This window comes from Oncorhynchus nerka, linkage group LG8, assembly GCF_034236695.1.
Source record: "Oncorhynchus nerka isolate Pitt River linkage group LG8, Oner_Uvic_2.0, whole genome shotgun sequence".
Lineage (NCBI taxonomy): Eukaryota > Metazoa > Chordata > Actinopteri > Salmoniformes > Salmonidae > Oncorhynchus > Oncorhynchus nerka.
This window is the reverse complement of record NC_088403.1, coordinates 22445502-22463946: the sequence shown is the minus strand read 5'-3', so window position 1 is coordinate 22463946 and position 18445 is coordinate 22445502. Positions and strand designations below refer to the sequence as shown.

Sequence of the window (18445 nt, the reverse complement as noted above, 5' to 3'; positions counted from 1 at the left end):
ATAACGCCGACTGCGTCTTTCTTTTTCCCAACGCAGTTAAGCCAAAACCACGCCCAGTTATTCTGAATAACAGGTGTTCTACAAAGCCTTGAGCGCTCTCGAAGTCCGGAAGTGAATATCACAAAGCGCGAAATTTCAGTCACTGATTAATAACATTTACCCTTGTATTTCAAGATGGAAAAATATAATAACATGGGGGATGGACCAAACTATTCATTAACATCCCTTAACGCTCAAAGACAGATTCAATGGCTGTAGCATTGCTTGTTCGACTAAATGATTAGCTAATACATATTTGAGAAATTATGAATTGTAAGCATATGATTTTACCTGATAATAGACTACTGATGATAATATAACTTCAAACAACACGAGCTTGCCAGTGGGAGCGTAGTAGAACGCCTCTCTGAATAACGGGGCGTGGTTTTGTCTTAACTGCGTTGGGAAAAAGACATATCGCGTATGTTTATCAATGACATCAACCAAAAGCTGGGTTTAATTTACCACCACCCACTTGAAAGAGAGGGGTCAATAATTTACAAGGATGCCAGAGTTTTCCAAAGTCTTTCCAAGTTTTAACTTTGAGTGACCTAAAACATAATTATAGGTTTATAAGGTAGGTAGTATTTTACTTTGGTTACATAATTTTTCCTCTCTTCTCCACCCCTTTTCTTAACGTGTCCTGTTCGCCTTCTCGTTAAGTGCTTCCACTTCAGTTTGCAATACTGATATCACTGTGCTGTGCACAACTCCGCTCGCTTCGGAATGTAGACGCAAATATGTCTGTCTCCACAATGGAACTACAATCCGAACTACTCAAATCCATCTGGTACGCGTTCACATCGCTGGACATGGAGAAATGCGGCAAGGTATCGAAGTCCCAGCTGAAGGTTAGATTTGAAGTGTAATATTTCCAAGTGCTGAGCTTTATAATCAGGAAATGGGTGTTGAATTGCTTCTGTGCCTCTGGCGCCAGCATGTTACTCATAGCCTACAGTTCACATAATAATATACACATCGTTTGTTTAGATAACCTTAAACAAACATTTTGAGGTTTGAAGATCTGATCAAGATAGCCTAAAAAGTACATGGTTAGCCTCTTACAAGTTATTATATTAGCCTATATACATTATTCAGCTTGAATCTAGGGATGTATACTATTTATAAAGTTAACAGTCCACCAGTAAAAATAATAATTTGCACGGATCATGCAGGAATACTGCTCAGTATGAGAAACATGCAGATGAAAACATTCTCACTCACAACAATTTGGATACATTGGTGACTTTAACACATGGATACACCCTCATGAGTGTGTATCCATGAAACGCTCTTTCAGTGAGTAATCACAACAGCGGCAGCCTACACACAGAAATGGGAGCATTAAAGTCAGCCGATAGTCACCTATGCCCTCTTTTCAAAGTCCAGGACTGGCCCTCTCCCTTTACTGCAGTCAACTTGTACACATGACAACATATCAGAGTTTACTGTACAACAGAAACAGACGGTGCTGTGTGTTCAGTCATCTTCCCCTTCACTCCGTCTCTGGCCTGTCGAGTTCAAACAAGTTGTGTTCTCCCTTTGGTGAGAATCCCAGGAAATAGCAGGCAGGTGTTCAGACATGCTCACACCGAGGGGGCTGTGTGTGTGTGTCAGTCAGTCAGTCAGAGGCCTGCAATGTTGTTTACACTGCTTGCTTTGGTTTTTCTTATTGACCGCTTTGTTTTTTCATATGATTTGAGATGATTAGAAGTTGTGAACTCATTCAGTAACCACTTACATACTGTATACAAATATAGGAATCGCAGATGTAATATTGACAGCAACATTATACATTTAAAGGGTCATTTTGGGAGATTCTCAGTTGGCCAAAAGACCATCCTCTCCTCGAATCCTCCGCCCTCTATCCTTGGTGACCCGGAAACCACTAAGTTGTAGAGTGCTCGAGGATCACTTAGTTGTGTCAATTAGTTTAAAACAGAGGAGTGTTCTCGCTTTTTCAAAAGGAGGAGAGGAGAGGACAACTGAGGACAGAGGAGTTGAGTGAACCAATTGAGAATCTCCCTTTGACACAGGCATTTTCTTCATTTCTCTCTGTGTGTGTGTGTGTGCGTGCATGTCGCAGGTTCTCTCCCACAACCTGTACACGGTGTTGAACATCCCTCACGACCCCGTAGCACTGGAGGAACACTTCCAAGACGATGACGATGGACCGGTGTCAAAACATGGCTACATGCCCTACCTCAACAAATACATACTGGCCAAGGTAAACTACCTCAACAAATACATACTGGCCAAGGTAAACTACCTCAACAAATACATACTGGCCAAGGTAAACTACCTCAACAAATACATACTGGCCAAGGTAAATTACCTCAACAAATACATACTGGCCAAGGTAAATTACCTCAACAAATACATACTGGCCAAGGTAAATTACCTCAACAAATACATACTGGCCAAGGTAAATTACCTCAACAAATACATACTGGCCAAGGTAAATTACCTCAACAAATACATACTGGCCAAGGTAAATTACCTCAACAAATACATACTGGCTAAGGTAAATTACCTCAACAAATACATACTGGCCAAGGTAAATTACCTCAACAAATACATACTGGCCAAGGTAAATTACCTCAACAAATACATACTGGCCAAGGTAAATTACCTCAACAAATACATACTGGCCAAGGTAAATTACCTCAACAAATACATACTGGCCAAGGTAAATTACCTCAACAAATACATACTGGCCAAGGTAAATTACCTCAACAAATACATACTGGCCAAGGTAAATTACCTCAACAAATACATACTGGCCAAGGTAAACTACCTCAACAAATACGTACTGGCCAAGGTAAACTACCTCAACAAATACATACTGGCCAAGGTAAACTACCTCAACAAATACATACTGGCCAAGGTAAACTACCTCAACAAATACATACTGGCCAAGGTAAACTACCTCAACAAATACATACTGGCCAAGGTAAACTACCTCAACAAATACATACTGGCCAAGGTAAACTACCTCAACAAATACATACTGGCCAAGGTAAACTACCTCAACAAATACATACTGGCCAAGGTAAACTACCTCAACAAATACATACTGGCCAAGGTAAACTACCTCAACAAATACATACTGGCCAAGGTAACCATCCCATCATACTCAATTGAGGATTTTCACATTGAGATGAGTGAATTCCAGTCCATTCAGGAGATGAATTGCACCTGATCTTGATCTTAGTTCACCCAAAATTACATATTGGTTTCTTTAACCTGTGAGCAAAACCGAAGCATGCATTGCTGTCTTACCCTGTCCATAGACTGCTTACAGGGTATTGAAACCAATATGTCATTTGGGTGAACTATCCGTTTAACATCTAAAACTCTTTACCAGTACTAATGAACAAATTAAACCCTGGTGTGCTGCACCCAGGTCAAAGAGGGTGCATACGACAAGGAGACGTTTGACGACCTGTGCTGGATGATGACCATGAAGAAAAACTACAGACCTACCAGTGGCCAGGGGGGGCTGCTGTGCTCCCTGAGAGACTGCTTCAAACTTTTCTGTCTCTTCAACCTGCTGTCGGAGGACCACTACCCACTCATCATGATTCCACAGGAGGTGAGGGGGTTGGCGGGATGAGGGGACCAGGGAGAGACTGACCTCCATTGGCACATTTAAATATAAAGCCAGATAGTATCTTTCAGAGAGAAAAGAGATGTACAGGTAGGGAGGAAATAGTTCATCTGAAAAAGAGGGGGAGAGCTGAAGAGGGAGGGAGAATAGAGGGTTAATAGACACACATACAGTACTGTATATAAACAGTAAGAGAATAGTCGTAGTTATGCAGTCCAGTGGTCATTTTGACTACACTGTGTGATTTGACGCTTGCAGTATACAAACGGTATGTTTATCGATTAGCCCCTTGCTCAGTGGAGGCTGATGCACCATCCTCCGGTGCATTGCTAAAATATCTCTACTCTAGGTCCTTACTTCCTGTTCTCCTCCCCCTAAGCAGGAGGTCAGAGTAGAATAAACCAATATGAGGGAGGTTTGGTTTCCTGTTGATAACATCTGCAGGCTTTATGAAGATGTGTTGCAACTTGCTGACCACAGCATTATCCCTTTACTAGATCACTTTCTGAATATGGGTCTCAGCAAATTCACCCATAGAAGGATAAAGATCTTTTCTGACTTGTACGCACACACACACGCAGGTGGAGTACCTAATGAAGAAAATTTCCACTGCGATGAACCAGGAGTGGGACGGCAAGCCCCTGGAGGACCTGCTATCCCAAAATGACTCTGTCCAGGAGGAGGGCATGTCGGTGTGGGTGTTCCTGGATCACATGGGTGCCGGGAGGCTGCTGAGGGTCAGCAATGCAGGTGCCTTCAGTCTGGCTCTGGACCAGGTCTTCTTGGAGATGTACCACAACGTCCTCAAGAGGGTGAGTTGGTGGGGCTGTGTGTGTGGGTGGTTTTTATGTGTGTGTATATGTGTGTTTGCGCTGAATGAAATTCACATTACAGAGACAATGATCGATCCCTCTCTCTCTCGGTCTGTCTCTCTCTCTCGCAGGGTTACATGTGGAAAAAGGGACATGTGCGCAGGAACTGGATGGAGCGTTGGTTTGTACTCAGGCCATCCTTCATGGCCTACTACGCCAGCGAGGACTTGAAAGACAAGAAGGGAGAGATTCCATTGGACCAGTATTGTGTTGTGGAGGTAATCTTGTTATTCTGGTTTATCTTTCAATCCACAAAACCGGTAGAAAAAATCTTGGCTAGGGTAATTCAATTTGTTTGTTAATGGCTGAGTGAATTGCTACTGTGTACCTGAGACTGAGAAGTACACTATATATACAAAAGTATGTGGACATAAAAGTAAATCGAGCACACAGCCATGCAATTTCCATAGACAAACATATTGGCAGTGGAATGGCCTTACTGAAGTGCTCAGTGACATTCAACTTGGCACAAGTCAGTTTGTCATATTTTTGCCCTGCTAGAGCTACCCCGGTCAACTGTAAGTGCTGTTATTGTGAAGTGGAAACGTCTAGGAGCAACAACGGCCCAGCCGGAAAAAGTTCACAGAACGGGACCGCCAGCTGCAAAAAATCCTCTGTCCTCAATTGCAACACTCACTACTGAGTTCTAAACTGCCTCTGGAAGCAACGTCAGCACAAGAACTGTTTGTCTGGTAGCTTCATGAAATGGGTTTCCATGCCCGGGCAGCCGCACACAAGCCTAAGATCACCATGCTCAATGTCAAGCATCTGCTGGAGTGGTGTAAAGCTCGCTGCAATTGGAATATGGAGCAGTGGAAACGTGTTCTCTGGAGTGATTAATTATACTTCACCATCTGGCAGTCCGACAGACATATGGGTTTGGCAGATGCTAGGAGAGCGCTACCTACCCAAATGCATAGTGCCCACTGTAAAGTTTGGTGGAGGAGGAATAATGGTCTGGGGCTGTTTTTCACAGTTTGGCCAAGGCCCTTTAGTTCCAGTGAAGGGAAATCTTAACGCTACAGTATACAATGACATTCTAGACGATTCTGTGCTTCAAAATTTGTGGCAAGAGTTTGGGGAAGGACCTTTTCATGTTTCAGCATGACAATGCCGCCGTGCACAAAGCCAGGTCCATACAGAAATGGTTTGTCAAAATCAATGTGGAAGAACTTAACTGGCCTATACAGAGCCCTGATTCCAACCCCATCGAACCCCTTTGTGATTAATTGGGATGCAGACTCCGAGCCAGACCTAATCGCCCAACATCAGTGCCCACCTGACAAATGCTCTTGTGGCTGAATGGAAGCAAGTCCCTGCAGCAATGTTCCAACATCTAGTGGAAAGCCTTCCCAAAAGAGTGGAGGCTGTTATAGTAGCAAATGGGGGACCAACTCCATGTTAATGCCCATGATTTTGGAATGAGATGTTCGACGAGCAGATGTCCACATACTTCTGGTCATGTTTTTTTATTTTGTTCATTAAACTTTTATTTCTACAGGGTGGGTCACCATTGAGACCAGGGTCTATTTTGAAAGGGATCCCTGTGAACATTAACATACAAGAAATATCAATACAAGAAATAAAACAGGATTAATCAAAACAAACACAACTCTCACATCACCTCCCTTAAACTCCATCTAAGCTGTCCAGTGGAGAGCAGTGAGTGTAATTTCAAGGTGACCTGAAGGCTATTCCAAGAGCTGGACCTCCAGAAGCAGTCGGTCCAGAGAGCGGGTCTGAAAATGGCTGCATCTTCAGTTAATACGTGAGCTGATGTAGTTGGGGGCGTCCCTGAAGAACTGTTTTATGTACAAAAAGTAGCCAGTGCTGGACCCTTCTGGTAGTTAGACTCCCAGCCAACGGATCTATACAAAATGCAGTGATGTGTACGGAACATTGTCCCCAGTGATAAAACGAAGTGCTGAATGCTAGTTTGAATCTAACGTTTTTAAAGCAGAGGCTGCCCCATGCATGTAGATTACATCACCATAATCAGGTACTGGGAGAAGCGTTGCTTGAACAATCTTCCTTCTACTTTCCAAAGTGAGGCTGGTTTCTTTTATATAAAAATCAATCCTATCTTAATTCTCAACTTTCGTGTCAGTTTGTCAATGTGTGTGTTTTTTTTAAAGACAGCTTATCAATTCAAACACCCAAGTACTTATAACGGAAGTCTTGTTCAATTTGGGCTCCCTTCAATCAAATCCAAGTTTATTTGTCACGTGTGCCGAATTCAACAGGTGTTCAACACCTTACAGTGAAATGCTTGCTTACAGGCTCTAGCCAATAGTGCAAAAAAAGGTATTAGGTGAACAATGGGTAGGTAAAGAAATAAAACAACAGTAAAAAGACAGGCTATAAAAGTAGCGAGGCTACATACAGAGTCAGGCTGATTGAGGTAGTATGTACATGTAGATATGGTTAAAGTGACTGCATATATGATAAACAGAGTAGCAGCAGTGTAAAAAGAGGGCTTGTGGAAGGGGGGGGGCTCACAATGCAATTACTTATTCAGGAGTCTTATGGCTTTGGTAAAAACTGTTAAAGCCTTTTTGTCCTAGACTTGGCACTCAGGTACCGCTTGCCATGTGGTAATAGAGAACAGTCTACGACTGGGGTGGCTGGGGTCTTTGACAATTTTTAGGGCCTTCCACTGACACCACCTGGTGTAAGAGGTCCTGGATGGCAGGCAGCTTAGCCCCAGTGATGTACTGGGCTGTACGCACTACCCTCTGTAGTGCCTTGCGGTCAGAGGCAGAGCAATTGCCGTACCAGGCAGTGATGCAACCAGGATGCTCTCAATGTTGCAGCTGTAGAACCTTTTTGAGGATCTCAGGACCAATGCCAAATCTTTTTAGTTTCCTGATGGGGAATGGGCTTTGTCGTGCCCTCTTCACGACTGTCTTGGTGTGTTTGGACCATTCTAATTTGTTGTTGATGTGGACACCAAGGAACTTGAAGCTCTCAACCTGCTCCACTACAGCCCTGTCGATGAGAATGGGGGTGTGCTCGGTCCTCCTTTTCCTGTAGTCAATGTGCAAATATGTAGGTCCTCAAAGTTAATATTACGAGACCTGGAGACCAACATAACCACGTTTTTAAAATTATTATTTAGCACTAGTTTAAGATCAGTAAGCAATTTTTGAATGGAGTCAAAACCATGTTGAAGGTTATGAATGGCCTGCTGTTAAGAGGGGGAACAGGAGTAAATAACTATCATCCACATAGAGATGAATGTTACAGGTTTTAACAGAGAGACCAATATTATGTATAGAAATAGTGAAGAGAATGGGGCCAAAAATCGACCCCTGCGGCAAACCTTTCATAATATTGAGGAAGCTAGATTTGATAACGTCAGTACAAGTTGTGTCATGTCCATTAGATGGTTATTGAACCAACTGCAAGATGGCTGATCTAACATATTTCACACAACCTTTGTACAAGTAAGAAATGGTCAGCAGTATCAAATACTTTTGACGGGTCAATAAATAAGGCAGCACAATGATTCTTATGGTGTAAACAATATAGCACATCATCTAGACAAGTGTAGCTGCTGAAACAGCGCTATGTCTGTTAATCTGTCTGCATATTTCAAGACATGGCATATGGGGGTGTAGTTAGATACCCAAAGGGCTGGATGATTCTCTTGTTATCACTCATCCTTGAAAAAAGGTATACATACTGAACAAAAATATCCACCTGACCGGTGTGGCATATCAAGAAGCTGATTAAACAGCATGATTATTACACAGGTGTACCTTGTGCTTAGGACAATAAAAGGCCACTCTAAAATGTGCAGTTTTGTCACACCGCACAATGCCACAGATATCTGAAGTTAAGGGAGCATGCAATTGGAATGCTGACTGCAGGAATGTCCACTAGAGCTGTTGCCAGATAATGTAATGTTTATTTCTCTACCATAAGCTGCCTCCAACGTTTTAGAGAATTTGGCAATACGTCCAACCGGCCTCACAACCGCAGACCACATGTAACCACGCCAGCACAGGACCTCCACATCCAGGGACCTTGACCTGCGGAGTCGTCTGAGACCAGCCACCCAGACACTTGATGAAACTGTGGGATTGCACAACTGAAGAATTTCTGCACAAACTATCAGAAACGGTCTCTGGGATGCTCATCTGTGTGCTCGTCATCCTTACCAGGGTCTTGACCTGACTGTAGTTCAGAGTTCTAGGCACTGAAGTTGGTTACAAGGCCAGCATCCCGGAGTCTCCTCTTCACTGTTGACGTTGAGACTGGTGTTTTGGGGGTACTGTTTATTGAAGCTGCCAGTTGCAGACCTGTGAGGCATCTGTTTCTCAAACTAGACACACTACTGTACTTGTCTCCTTGCTCAGTTGTGCACCGGGGCCTCCCACTCCTCTTTCTATTCTGATTAGGACTATAAATTCTAACTAGCATAAATTGGGCATTAGCATAAATTGGGCATTATCACCAAGGGCCACATGTAGGACTAGACATTCAAATTGCTTAGGGACAGCGGTAGTGCGAGATACAGAAACATTTAAGTTGTCCTTTGTAAATATGGCGACATCTCCACCTCTGTCAGATCCAAAACATTATAACCAGCTAGAGATGCATTAGTATCCGGCACAGTCTTATTTAGCCAAGTGTCCCTCAACCCCTCCCATCTATCTCTGAACACCATCCAGTTTTGATTTCTATTTGCCATATATTTTTCAACTGTGCTATGTTTCACAAAAGTTCTGAACCTTTCTATTCTCATAGTTTCTACAGATTGTAAATGAAATAAAAAAGTTTTGCTAAAATTATTATATTAATTGATTGTCTATGACTTTTCAAATCACCCAGCAGTGCTATTTGCAGAGTTAGCTCCAAGTAAATGTTGCAATTCTTCAGCCATTCCTGAACCGGTGACCAAAAACAAGCCACATATGGACAGTACCAAAACAAATGATCTAATTGTTTTGTATATCAGTTCATAAACCATGTGCCATGGAGTTGGTGTATTAAATCTCTTCCCATCTACAGTGGGGCAAAAAAGTATTTAGTCAGTCACCAATTGTGCAAGTTCTCCCACTTAAAAAGATGAGAGGCCTGTAATTTTCATCATAGGTACACTTCAACTATGACAGACAAAATGAGAAAAAGAAATCCAGAAAATCACATTGTATGATTTTTTTATGAATTTACTTGCAAATTATGGTGGAAAATAAGTATTTGGTCAATAACAAAAGTTTATCTCAATACTTTGTTATATACCCTTTGTTGGCAATGACGGAGGTCAAACGTTTTCTGTAAGTCTTCACAAGGTTTTCACACACTGTTGCAGGTATTTTGGCCCATTCCTCCATGCAGATCTCCTCTAGAGCAGTGATGTTTTGGGGCTGTTGCTGGGCAACACGGACCTTCAACTCCCTCCAAAGATTTTCTTATGGGGTGGAGATCTGGAGACTGGCTAGGCCACTCCAGGACCTTGAAATGCTTCTTACGAAGCCACTCCTTTGTTGCCCGGGCGATGTGTTTGGGATCATTGTCATGCTGAAAGACCCAGCCACGTTTCATCTTCAATGCCCTTGCTGATGGTAGGCTTTGTTACTTTGGTCCCAGCTCTCTGCAGGTCATTCACACGAACCACACGGTCCCCCCGTGTGGTTCTGGGATTTTTGCTCACCGTTCTTGTGATCATTTTGACCCCACGGGGTGAGATCTTACGTGGAGCCCCAGATCGAGGGAGCTTATCAGTGGTCTTGTATGTCTTCCATTTCCTAATAATTGCTCTCACAGTTGATTTCTTCAAACCAAGCTGCTTACCTATTGCAGATTCAGTCTTCCCAGCCTGGTGCAGGTCTACAATTTTGTTTCTGGTGTCCTTTGACAGCTCTTTGGTCTTGGCCATAGTGGATTTGGAGTGTGACTGTTTGAGGTTGTGGACAGGTGTCTTTTATACTGATAACAAGTTCAAACAGGTGCCATTAATACAGGTAACGAGTGGAGGACAGAGGAGTCTCTAAAAGAAGAAGTTACAGGTCTGTGAGAGCCAGAAATCTTGCTTGTTTGTAGGTGAACAAATACTTATTTTCCACCATAATTTGCAAATAAATTCATTTTAAAAATCCTACAGTGTGATTTTTCTGGATTTTTTTTCTCATTTTGTCTGTCAAAGTTAAAGTGTACCTATGATGAAAATTACAGGCCTCTCATCTTTTCAAGTGGGAGAACTTGCACAATTGGCTGACTAAATACTTTTTTGCCCCACTGTATATGGCACAGCTGTCCATTTTTGGTCCTTAAATGAAACTGGTATACTTTTTTTTATTTATCATAATTTTCTTTAACCACTTTTGGTCTTTAATGCAGGGCTGACCAAGTTCTTTACTCTTTCCCTCTTCCATTTTTGCGGTTTCAGATATTACCAGAATGTCCACATTGGTTTGAGAGGTCAGAGTTCAAGATCAAACTTCTGGCATTTACATGAATCAGTCCAACACCACAGCTGCAGGATTTCATATCAGACTCTAATATCAGCACACTATGCTCAGTTGGTAACCCCTGATTTGAAAATACCATAGGGTTAGCTTGAATTGGTATAGATACAAGCTTGTCTAGAAATGTACCATTGGGCCTATATTTTGAACTAGGATGTGGATTACAACAAGAGTCAATGAGGGTTACCTATTGCGAGCCTGATGCAAATACTGATCATTTATGGTTGGGATTAGCTGAGTGGAACTTGGGGTCTTGATAAGTCAATGTCACCCTGGTAGTCAACCACCAGATATCCTCTCTTTGTCTTAGGCTATTCCAGACAGGGATGGGAAGCGTTGTCTCTTTTGTGTGAAGACCACCAGCAAGACCTATGAGATGAGTGCCGCTGACCAGAGACAGAGGGTGGAATGGACCCAAGGTGAGGGGATGTGAACAAGTGTAACGCCCTGCCTGAGACACAAGCCTAATTGTCGTCCTCGGACCAAGAGGATATCCTGTTAACCTAATGGTTTAAACATTTGGGAGACCCCTCTGTTGAAAAGCACTAGGGAAGGAACATCACCTTTTTTTTTTTTTTTTCCTGTGTGTGTCTGTCCTCTCTCCCCCCAGCCTTGCAGACTGCCGTCCGTCTCCAGGGTGAGCGCAAGTCCTCCCTCCACCAGGAACTAAAGCTGAAGAGGCAGGTCCAGCGCGAGCAGAGTCAACGGGAGCGCAGCCTGAGCGCCAGCAGCAGCCGCGGCAACCAATCAGAAGAGCATACCATTCAAGACCTGGAGAAGGAAAAGGAACGGCAAGGACAGGTGATAGAGAGTATTATTCAGGTGAGCAGGAGGGAGAGAGAGTGAGACATTAAAGAGGAGAGATAGGAAAGCGGGGGTAATGCATACAGTACCTAACATGTATTTGTGTCCCACAGCACCAGCGAGAGGTGGAGGCACGGCGCAGGGGAGGAGGAGGAGGAGGAGAAAGAGAGGGAGCAACAGAAGGAGGTCCAGAGAGAGTTGGAGAGACAGCTAGACGAGGCAGAGAAGGTAAGATAATGTACTGAAGAATGAGGTTAATTAGTGCACCTGTGTAGGTTCCCCAGATAAATGATTAGTGTGTGAGAGAGAATGCAGCCGGTGTACATGTATACGTACGTGCCTGATTGCCTGATTGCGTGTGTTCCCCAGTTGCGGGAGAGCATGCAGGCTGAGATGGCAGAGAAGGAAAAGGAGGCTGAGCAGCAGAGGAAGAGGATCCAGGAGCTGGAGCTGACCCAGCAGAAACTGGAAGCTGCTCTCAACACAGAGATACAGGCCCACATGGAGGAGGAGAGAGTCAGGCTGGAGCTAGAAGGGTAACACGCCTACACAAACTTATCTCAACACGGAGATACAGGCCCACATGGAGGAGAGAGTCAGGCACACACACCATTTTACACACACACACACGGACACACACATGGCTGCAAGACTAAAGACACAGATCAGATCACCAAACGTCCCTGTCTATTGCAGTAGAATTGTCTTCTGTGTCCTTATATCCCTCATCCCCCTCCTATCTATCCTTGTCTCCCTTTCTACTGTCTCTCTACCGTTGTCCTCCTTCCTCTCCTTTCCCAGGGTACTGCAGGCAGAGGAGGAGAAGAGCAGGCAGTGTCTGCTCCTCCAGGAGCAGCAGGAGGCATCCCGCCACTTCAGCCCCAGGGAGGAGGCCCCAAACAGAGTTAAGGAAGAGCGGCCGGCCCCCTCTGCCCTTCACTATGCCTCCCAGGAGCTCCAGAGCCTCCGAGAGACCCGAGAGAGGAGTCACCAACACCTAGAGGTGAGGGAGAGGAGATGAGAGGTAGAGGAGAAGAGGTGGCAGCAGGTGAGGGGAGAGCAGGATAAGGCTATTGTTCAGGGTCTTTTTAGGTGGGAATCTTGCTCCTGTGGACTTTAGGCAGACATAATGTCCACAGTGAAAAAGCTTTATATAATTATTTGCAGGTGGAATTGTTGCATAGGGCACCTATAAGTCAATAACAGCTTGTAAATGATATATGGTAAAACAAAGTGCAACTGACATCAGATTTAACTGTGTTCTCATGTCCTTGTTTCCTTCTCTCTGGGTCTGTAGGAAGCTCAGGAGAAGCTTCGTAAAGCCAGCAACCATGTCCGACACTGGAACGTTCAGCTCAACCGCCTAATGAAACCCGTCGCTCCTGGGGGTAATGCTCTGCCATGTCTCTCTCTCTCTCTCTCTGTTGTAATAAATCAAGAAAATACTACAATAAGAAATCAGATTTGATGGACCGTCAATAAAATATACTAAATATGGTATGCCATATCTTTTGCTACAGACAAGTTATCATCGTTGCCAGTGAAAATCACTTGCTCGAAACAGGAGGGGGCGTTAGCCAGCAGTGAGTTTATCGCTAAACTCCAACCAAGAGCCAATCAAGAAACTCAGCAAATACTTGAGAGCCAATCGGCTACAGAAGAGAAAGGACTACAGGAACAGGTGGAGGCTTTCACCCTGTCAGAGCCTGGGGGATCGTGATGTGTCATGGGTAAATTGTGACTGACTGACTGATCTACAAATAATATTGTAGTTTATTTATGACACAAGGATCTTTGCAGATCAGTCATTCGGCAGTCGTCTGCACTGTTGGCTGCAATGTCGAACATTCCCAGTTGTTTTACATGTCAACAGTCTGGCTGAGTTCCTGCCCGACTAGATGTACAGGTGTTGCATTGCATCAATCAATGGTTGCGTGCCACTTTGTCGACTGTGCAGTCGGGCATCAGATTTCTACATTAATTGAGGTGCTTAGCTGATGTGTTAAATACCAATCCAGGCTTTGAAGATCTGGAATGTAGTCGGGGAGGAACCTGACCTTTACCAATGGTAGTGCTGACTAGGAGATGAGTAGGATCTGTAAAAAATAAATTTAAGGGAATTTGTCTTCCTTTAGAAAGTGCTTTGATCGAGGAGATACTACCTGTGCAATAAGAATGCACATTTTTGTTTCTTCCTTCACAAAAAATATTCCGTTCTGTACGAACATGTCCCATGATGAGGACTATGATTCTTGGCAGGTGGACCCAGTAGCCAAAACACTACTTCAAGAACTGACTGTTCAGATTTCCATCTTGCTAGGGGACAACAGTCATTGTAAATGATACAATACAGAGGATAAACGACAGGTTTGAATTTCTGTACAAAAGAAGTGTGCGTACTAGTATGTAGTGTGTGAACAACGTGATTGCTCTCTTCTCTATTTGATACAAGGCAGTCTAACAAACTCATGTATGCCATTTTTTGTCAGGAAAGGAAAAGTGTCATGTCAGGAAGAATCGGGACAGGCAAATATGTTCTCTTTTATTCTTGAAATGCAATCTATTTGAAGTAGCGTCTTAAATCTGTGGCTCGCATATGCCTAATATATTGACATATTTCAAATGCATATGTAATATGTACTAGTATTTCAAATAAATATATCCAAATACATGTCTTAATAATGTCCATATGTCACATATAGTATTATACAGGTTGATGTTTTTTCGAAGTTGAACTTGAACATGTTTGTGTAGGTAAGTAGGCCTACCAAGCAATGAAAAAATATTCAAACAATCACGTGCAATATTTCTAACTAAAGATTGCTATTTCAATGTGAGTATTTTTGGCGTGTTGTGATGTATTTGTGTGATATCTTGTGAATCTGCAACGCGCCCAAACACTGACCGTCGTTCTACGTCATTTGAAAGCGACTTTTCTCTCCGAAACAATATGGCTGCGCCCTGCATCGATTGATAGTCTCAGGGAGTGTATAATATGAGTACCGTAAACTTATAACTTACGAACCGCTTCAGTGGACACCAAATTTAGGGATTGCATGTGGCAATATTATGCACATTAAGGTTGTTGTCCTGCGAAAAGGTGTATCAGTCAACATGAGAGGCGCTACTCTCCTCAATATGAGGACATCTTCAATAACGGAGCTTAGGTCATTTCCCTTCTTGTGCAGGAAAGTGTCAAACAACCCCCATCAGCATGGCTCACAGAACGGGACACAAACATCACCCGAGACCAAAGACCAACTCATTGAGAATGAGCCCACGGAGGAAGAGCAACGGAGACCCAAAAGGAAACCGAGCGAGAGTTCTGTGCTGCTCTTCCCCGGGCAGGGGAGTCAGTTCGTGGGTATGGGTCGCGGGCTTCTGAAATACAGAAACGTCAAGGACATGTTTGCCGTCGCGCAGAAGATACTGGGCTACGACTTGCTGTCTATGTGCCTAGATGGACCAGAGGAGGAATTGATGAAGACAGTCCACTGTCAGCCCGCCGTGTTTGTCACATCACTGGCGGCTGTGGAGAGGCTGAACCACGAAAACCCAGCGGTAAGCCACAGTAGTTGCCATGTCTGTAGCCGCTTATGCGCCGATGCTGTGTGAGTTGCATCTTATTTAAATAGTTACGTGTGCATTTAATGGCAAAGCATACATTAAATATGTTTAACTATACAGCCTAAGACACCCTGATGTTTTAGACACCCTGATGTTTTATACTAATGATATTATTTTATTTCTCCACAAACAAATCTCATCGCACATCTTGTCATCCATCATATGCGACCTCATCCATCTCAAGGCCATTGAGAATTGTGTGGCTGCTGCAGGATTTAGTGTGGGAGAGTTTGCAGCCCTGGTGTTTTCTGGTGCCATGGATTTCACAGAAGGTGAGCCTCAACCGTCTATCCAATGCTGTGCTATACTTAATTATGAACGGATGGTAAATAATTCTAAGTCGCCATATTTTGTTGTCTCTTTCATCCTACAGCCCTGTATGCGGTGAAGGTGCGGGCAGAGGCCATGCAGAAAGCGTCAGAGCTGATCCCTAGCGGCATGCTGTCGGTAATGGGACGGCCCCAGGCTAAGTACAAATATGCCTGTTTGCAAGCCAGAGAGCACTGCCTTAGCCTGGGCATCAAGGAGCCCGTCTGCAGCGTGGCCAACTACCTTTTCCCCGACGGGAGAGTCATCGCTGGCCACAAAGAGGTAGTGGATGGATGGGGAGTCATTATTCTTTGAAGTTGGGTCACTCTCTTGGGCCACAACATCCTGGCTTTATGTACCTCACATGTATTTGAGATCAGAGTCAAGCAGGCAATAGGCCTACTTCTCAGATATACCTAAATGGGTTAGGGGAAGGGGCTAGGGGTGGAATTGGGAATGAGTCAGACACTTCCTCCTGTCCTCCCTCCCTCAGGCACTGGACTTCCTACAACAGAACTCGAGGAAACTTCACTTCCTGCGTGCGCGGCCGCTCCCGGTGAGTGGGGCCTTCCACACGGCGCTGATGGAGTCTGCCACCGAGCCCCTGAGAGATGTCCTCAGACAGGTGGAGGTACGGAACTTCATCAATCAGTCAATAATATATTTTCAATTTCCAGTTGGTCAATGTACTGTGCAGCCAGGACGTAACAAAACCCAGCATACGTGAAGTATAGAATATCTCCAGTCGTGTTGTTTGAAGTATGGTGGCGTTTACAAGATTTGATTCCTAACATGGGCCACAGACAGATTGTCAATTGTATAAGTCTGGTTAAAAACATTTACAGTTTCCCTCCATAAATGCGAAAATACATGTGAAGGAGTGGAAAAATCCTTTACCAAACCAGTCTCTCTACCCATCCCAACTTAGGTACGTCGGCCCGAGATCAACGTGTACTCCAACGTGGACGCCAAGCGCTACATGCATGAGGGCCACGTGCGCAGGCAGCTGGCCAAGCAGCTGGTGTCACCAGTGAAGTGGGAGCAGACCCTCCACGAGGTGTTCGAGAGGACCCAGGGTCAGAGCTTCCCCCACACCTATGAGGTGGGCCCCGGGAAGCAGCTGGGGGCCATGCTGCAGAAGTGCAACATGAAGGCCTACAAGAGCTACACACACGTGGACGTCACCACCCACGATGACTGAGAGGATTATGGTCTGAGGAGTAAGACCGGACTCATGGATTTGTGGAGAGACTCGTATCAATACAGTACAGTCTACATACTGTACAGTATACACCCATTGACAATCACCCATGTCGTGTCTTTGGCATCATTAAAGTGAAGACTAATTTTATCAAATCAATTCTCTGTAATTATTATTATGTGATTTAGTTTAATCATGTAAATGTAATTAACTAGGAAGTCGGGGGACCAAGGAAAATCTACAGATTAAAGTTATAATTTTCCTAATAACTTTTCAGATATTTTAATATCTGATCAATTAGTTTTCGAATGAATTAATCATTCTTTACCTCACGTTAGTCTCATTCCGAACGTCGTAAATCGTTGGCACAAACCCAGCCTTTACTATGAATCATCCATACATCAATTGTCTTAATCATTTATTGACGAACTAAATAATCACAGAAATGCATAAAACAGTAGATACGGTTATAAGGAAATGATAGTGGATGTGCCCTAGTGGGCTAAACCGGTATGACGGCTTGGTAGACAAATGAGGAAGTGGGTGTGGCTGAGAAGGCTGGGAAAGACACACTACACAGTTGATAATTATAATAATTTAAATGCTAATCCTTTGCACACGAACGCTCACTCAACACGCAATTGCAATCAATATATATATTTACGGTCAGTGTGTTGTCATGATCTCTGTTGGAATCGTCCGTCTCAAACCTTAGCCCTCTAAGGTAATCGAGGTACGCTTGGTCTGAAGTGGGTTTCTCTAGGTGGGGGTTTTATTCGGAACAGCAGAAAAGGCTGTCCCATGACGCCAGATCACCGTCTGTGCTCATGGGGCGGGCCAATGACTTAACTTTAAAGGGAATTGGATTCTCTTTCATTAAACATTTTAAAATCACATTACATAGTTTCATCTTTACTCATTCATTTTATACAATAATTAGATGCAAATCATAACTGAGACTCTTGTATAAACAGAGTTATGGTAATGTGGCTGTATTGTCTCTCAATGAGATCACAAACTAACAAAATGGACCGGTTGTAGCTGGATTCTCCACCGACCGGTTACACATTCTCCAAAACATGGATATTGTTTAGTTCTCAAGTTCTGTGAGGTAGAAGAAGTTCAACTGTGAACCTTTCTCTCTCTATACTGCATGAGGGAGAGTCCCTTCCAGGAATATACGATCTGAGATAACAGAGCCTGGGTGTAGGGGGAAGAGAGAGTTGGTGCTTGCTATATCCGAAGAGGGCCACGTCATGACACCCAAAATGAGTAAATCAGTACTAAAGACAGATACACATACATTACCTACAGTATACTTCCTTCAATGTGACAGAAATTACTTTGTCCATATGAACTCATTCAAGTGACCTTGCACCAATAAATAAATATCTGGTATTTATGAGAGTCAAGTCAGTTTGGTTTTCTCAAGTTACATTTTTTCCTCAAGTCATTAAAAAATATTTTTACAGCTTCCATTTAATGGTGTGATAAGCTGCATAAGATAGTT

The 18445-nt window shown here is 43.6% G+C and overlaps 1 protein-coding gene and 1 pseudogene across 1 annotated transcript; both read left to right on the top strand.

Moving 5' to 3' along the window:
* Positions 1-443: 443 nt before the first annotated feature.
* On the top strand, positions 444-14469 carry LOC115132938 (differentially expressed in FDCP 6-like; annotated as a pseudogene).
* Positions 14470-14721: 252 nt separating this feature from the next.
* On the top strand, positions 14722-17090 carry mcat (malonyl CoA:ACP acyltransferase (mitochondrial)). The gene is made up of 5 exons (XM_029665664.2): positions 14722-15359; positions 15610-15697; positions 15799-16016; positions 16228-16365; positions 16663-17090. Exons 1-5 carry the CDS (start codon positions 14868-14870, stop codon positions 16933-16935), a joined length of 1209 nt encoding a protein of 402 aa, XP_029521524.1. The 5' UTR covers positions 14722-14867; the 3' UTR covers positions 16936-17090.
* Positions 17091-18445: the final 1355 nt, after the last annotated feature.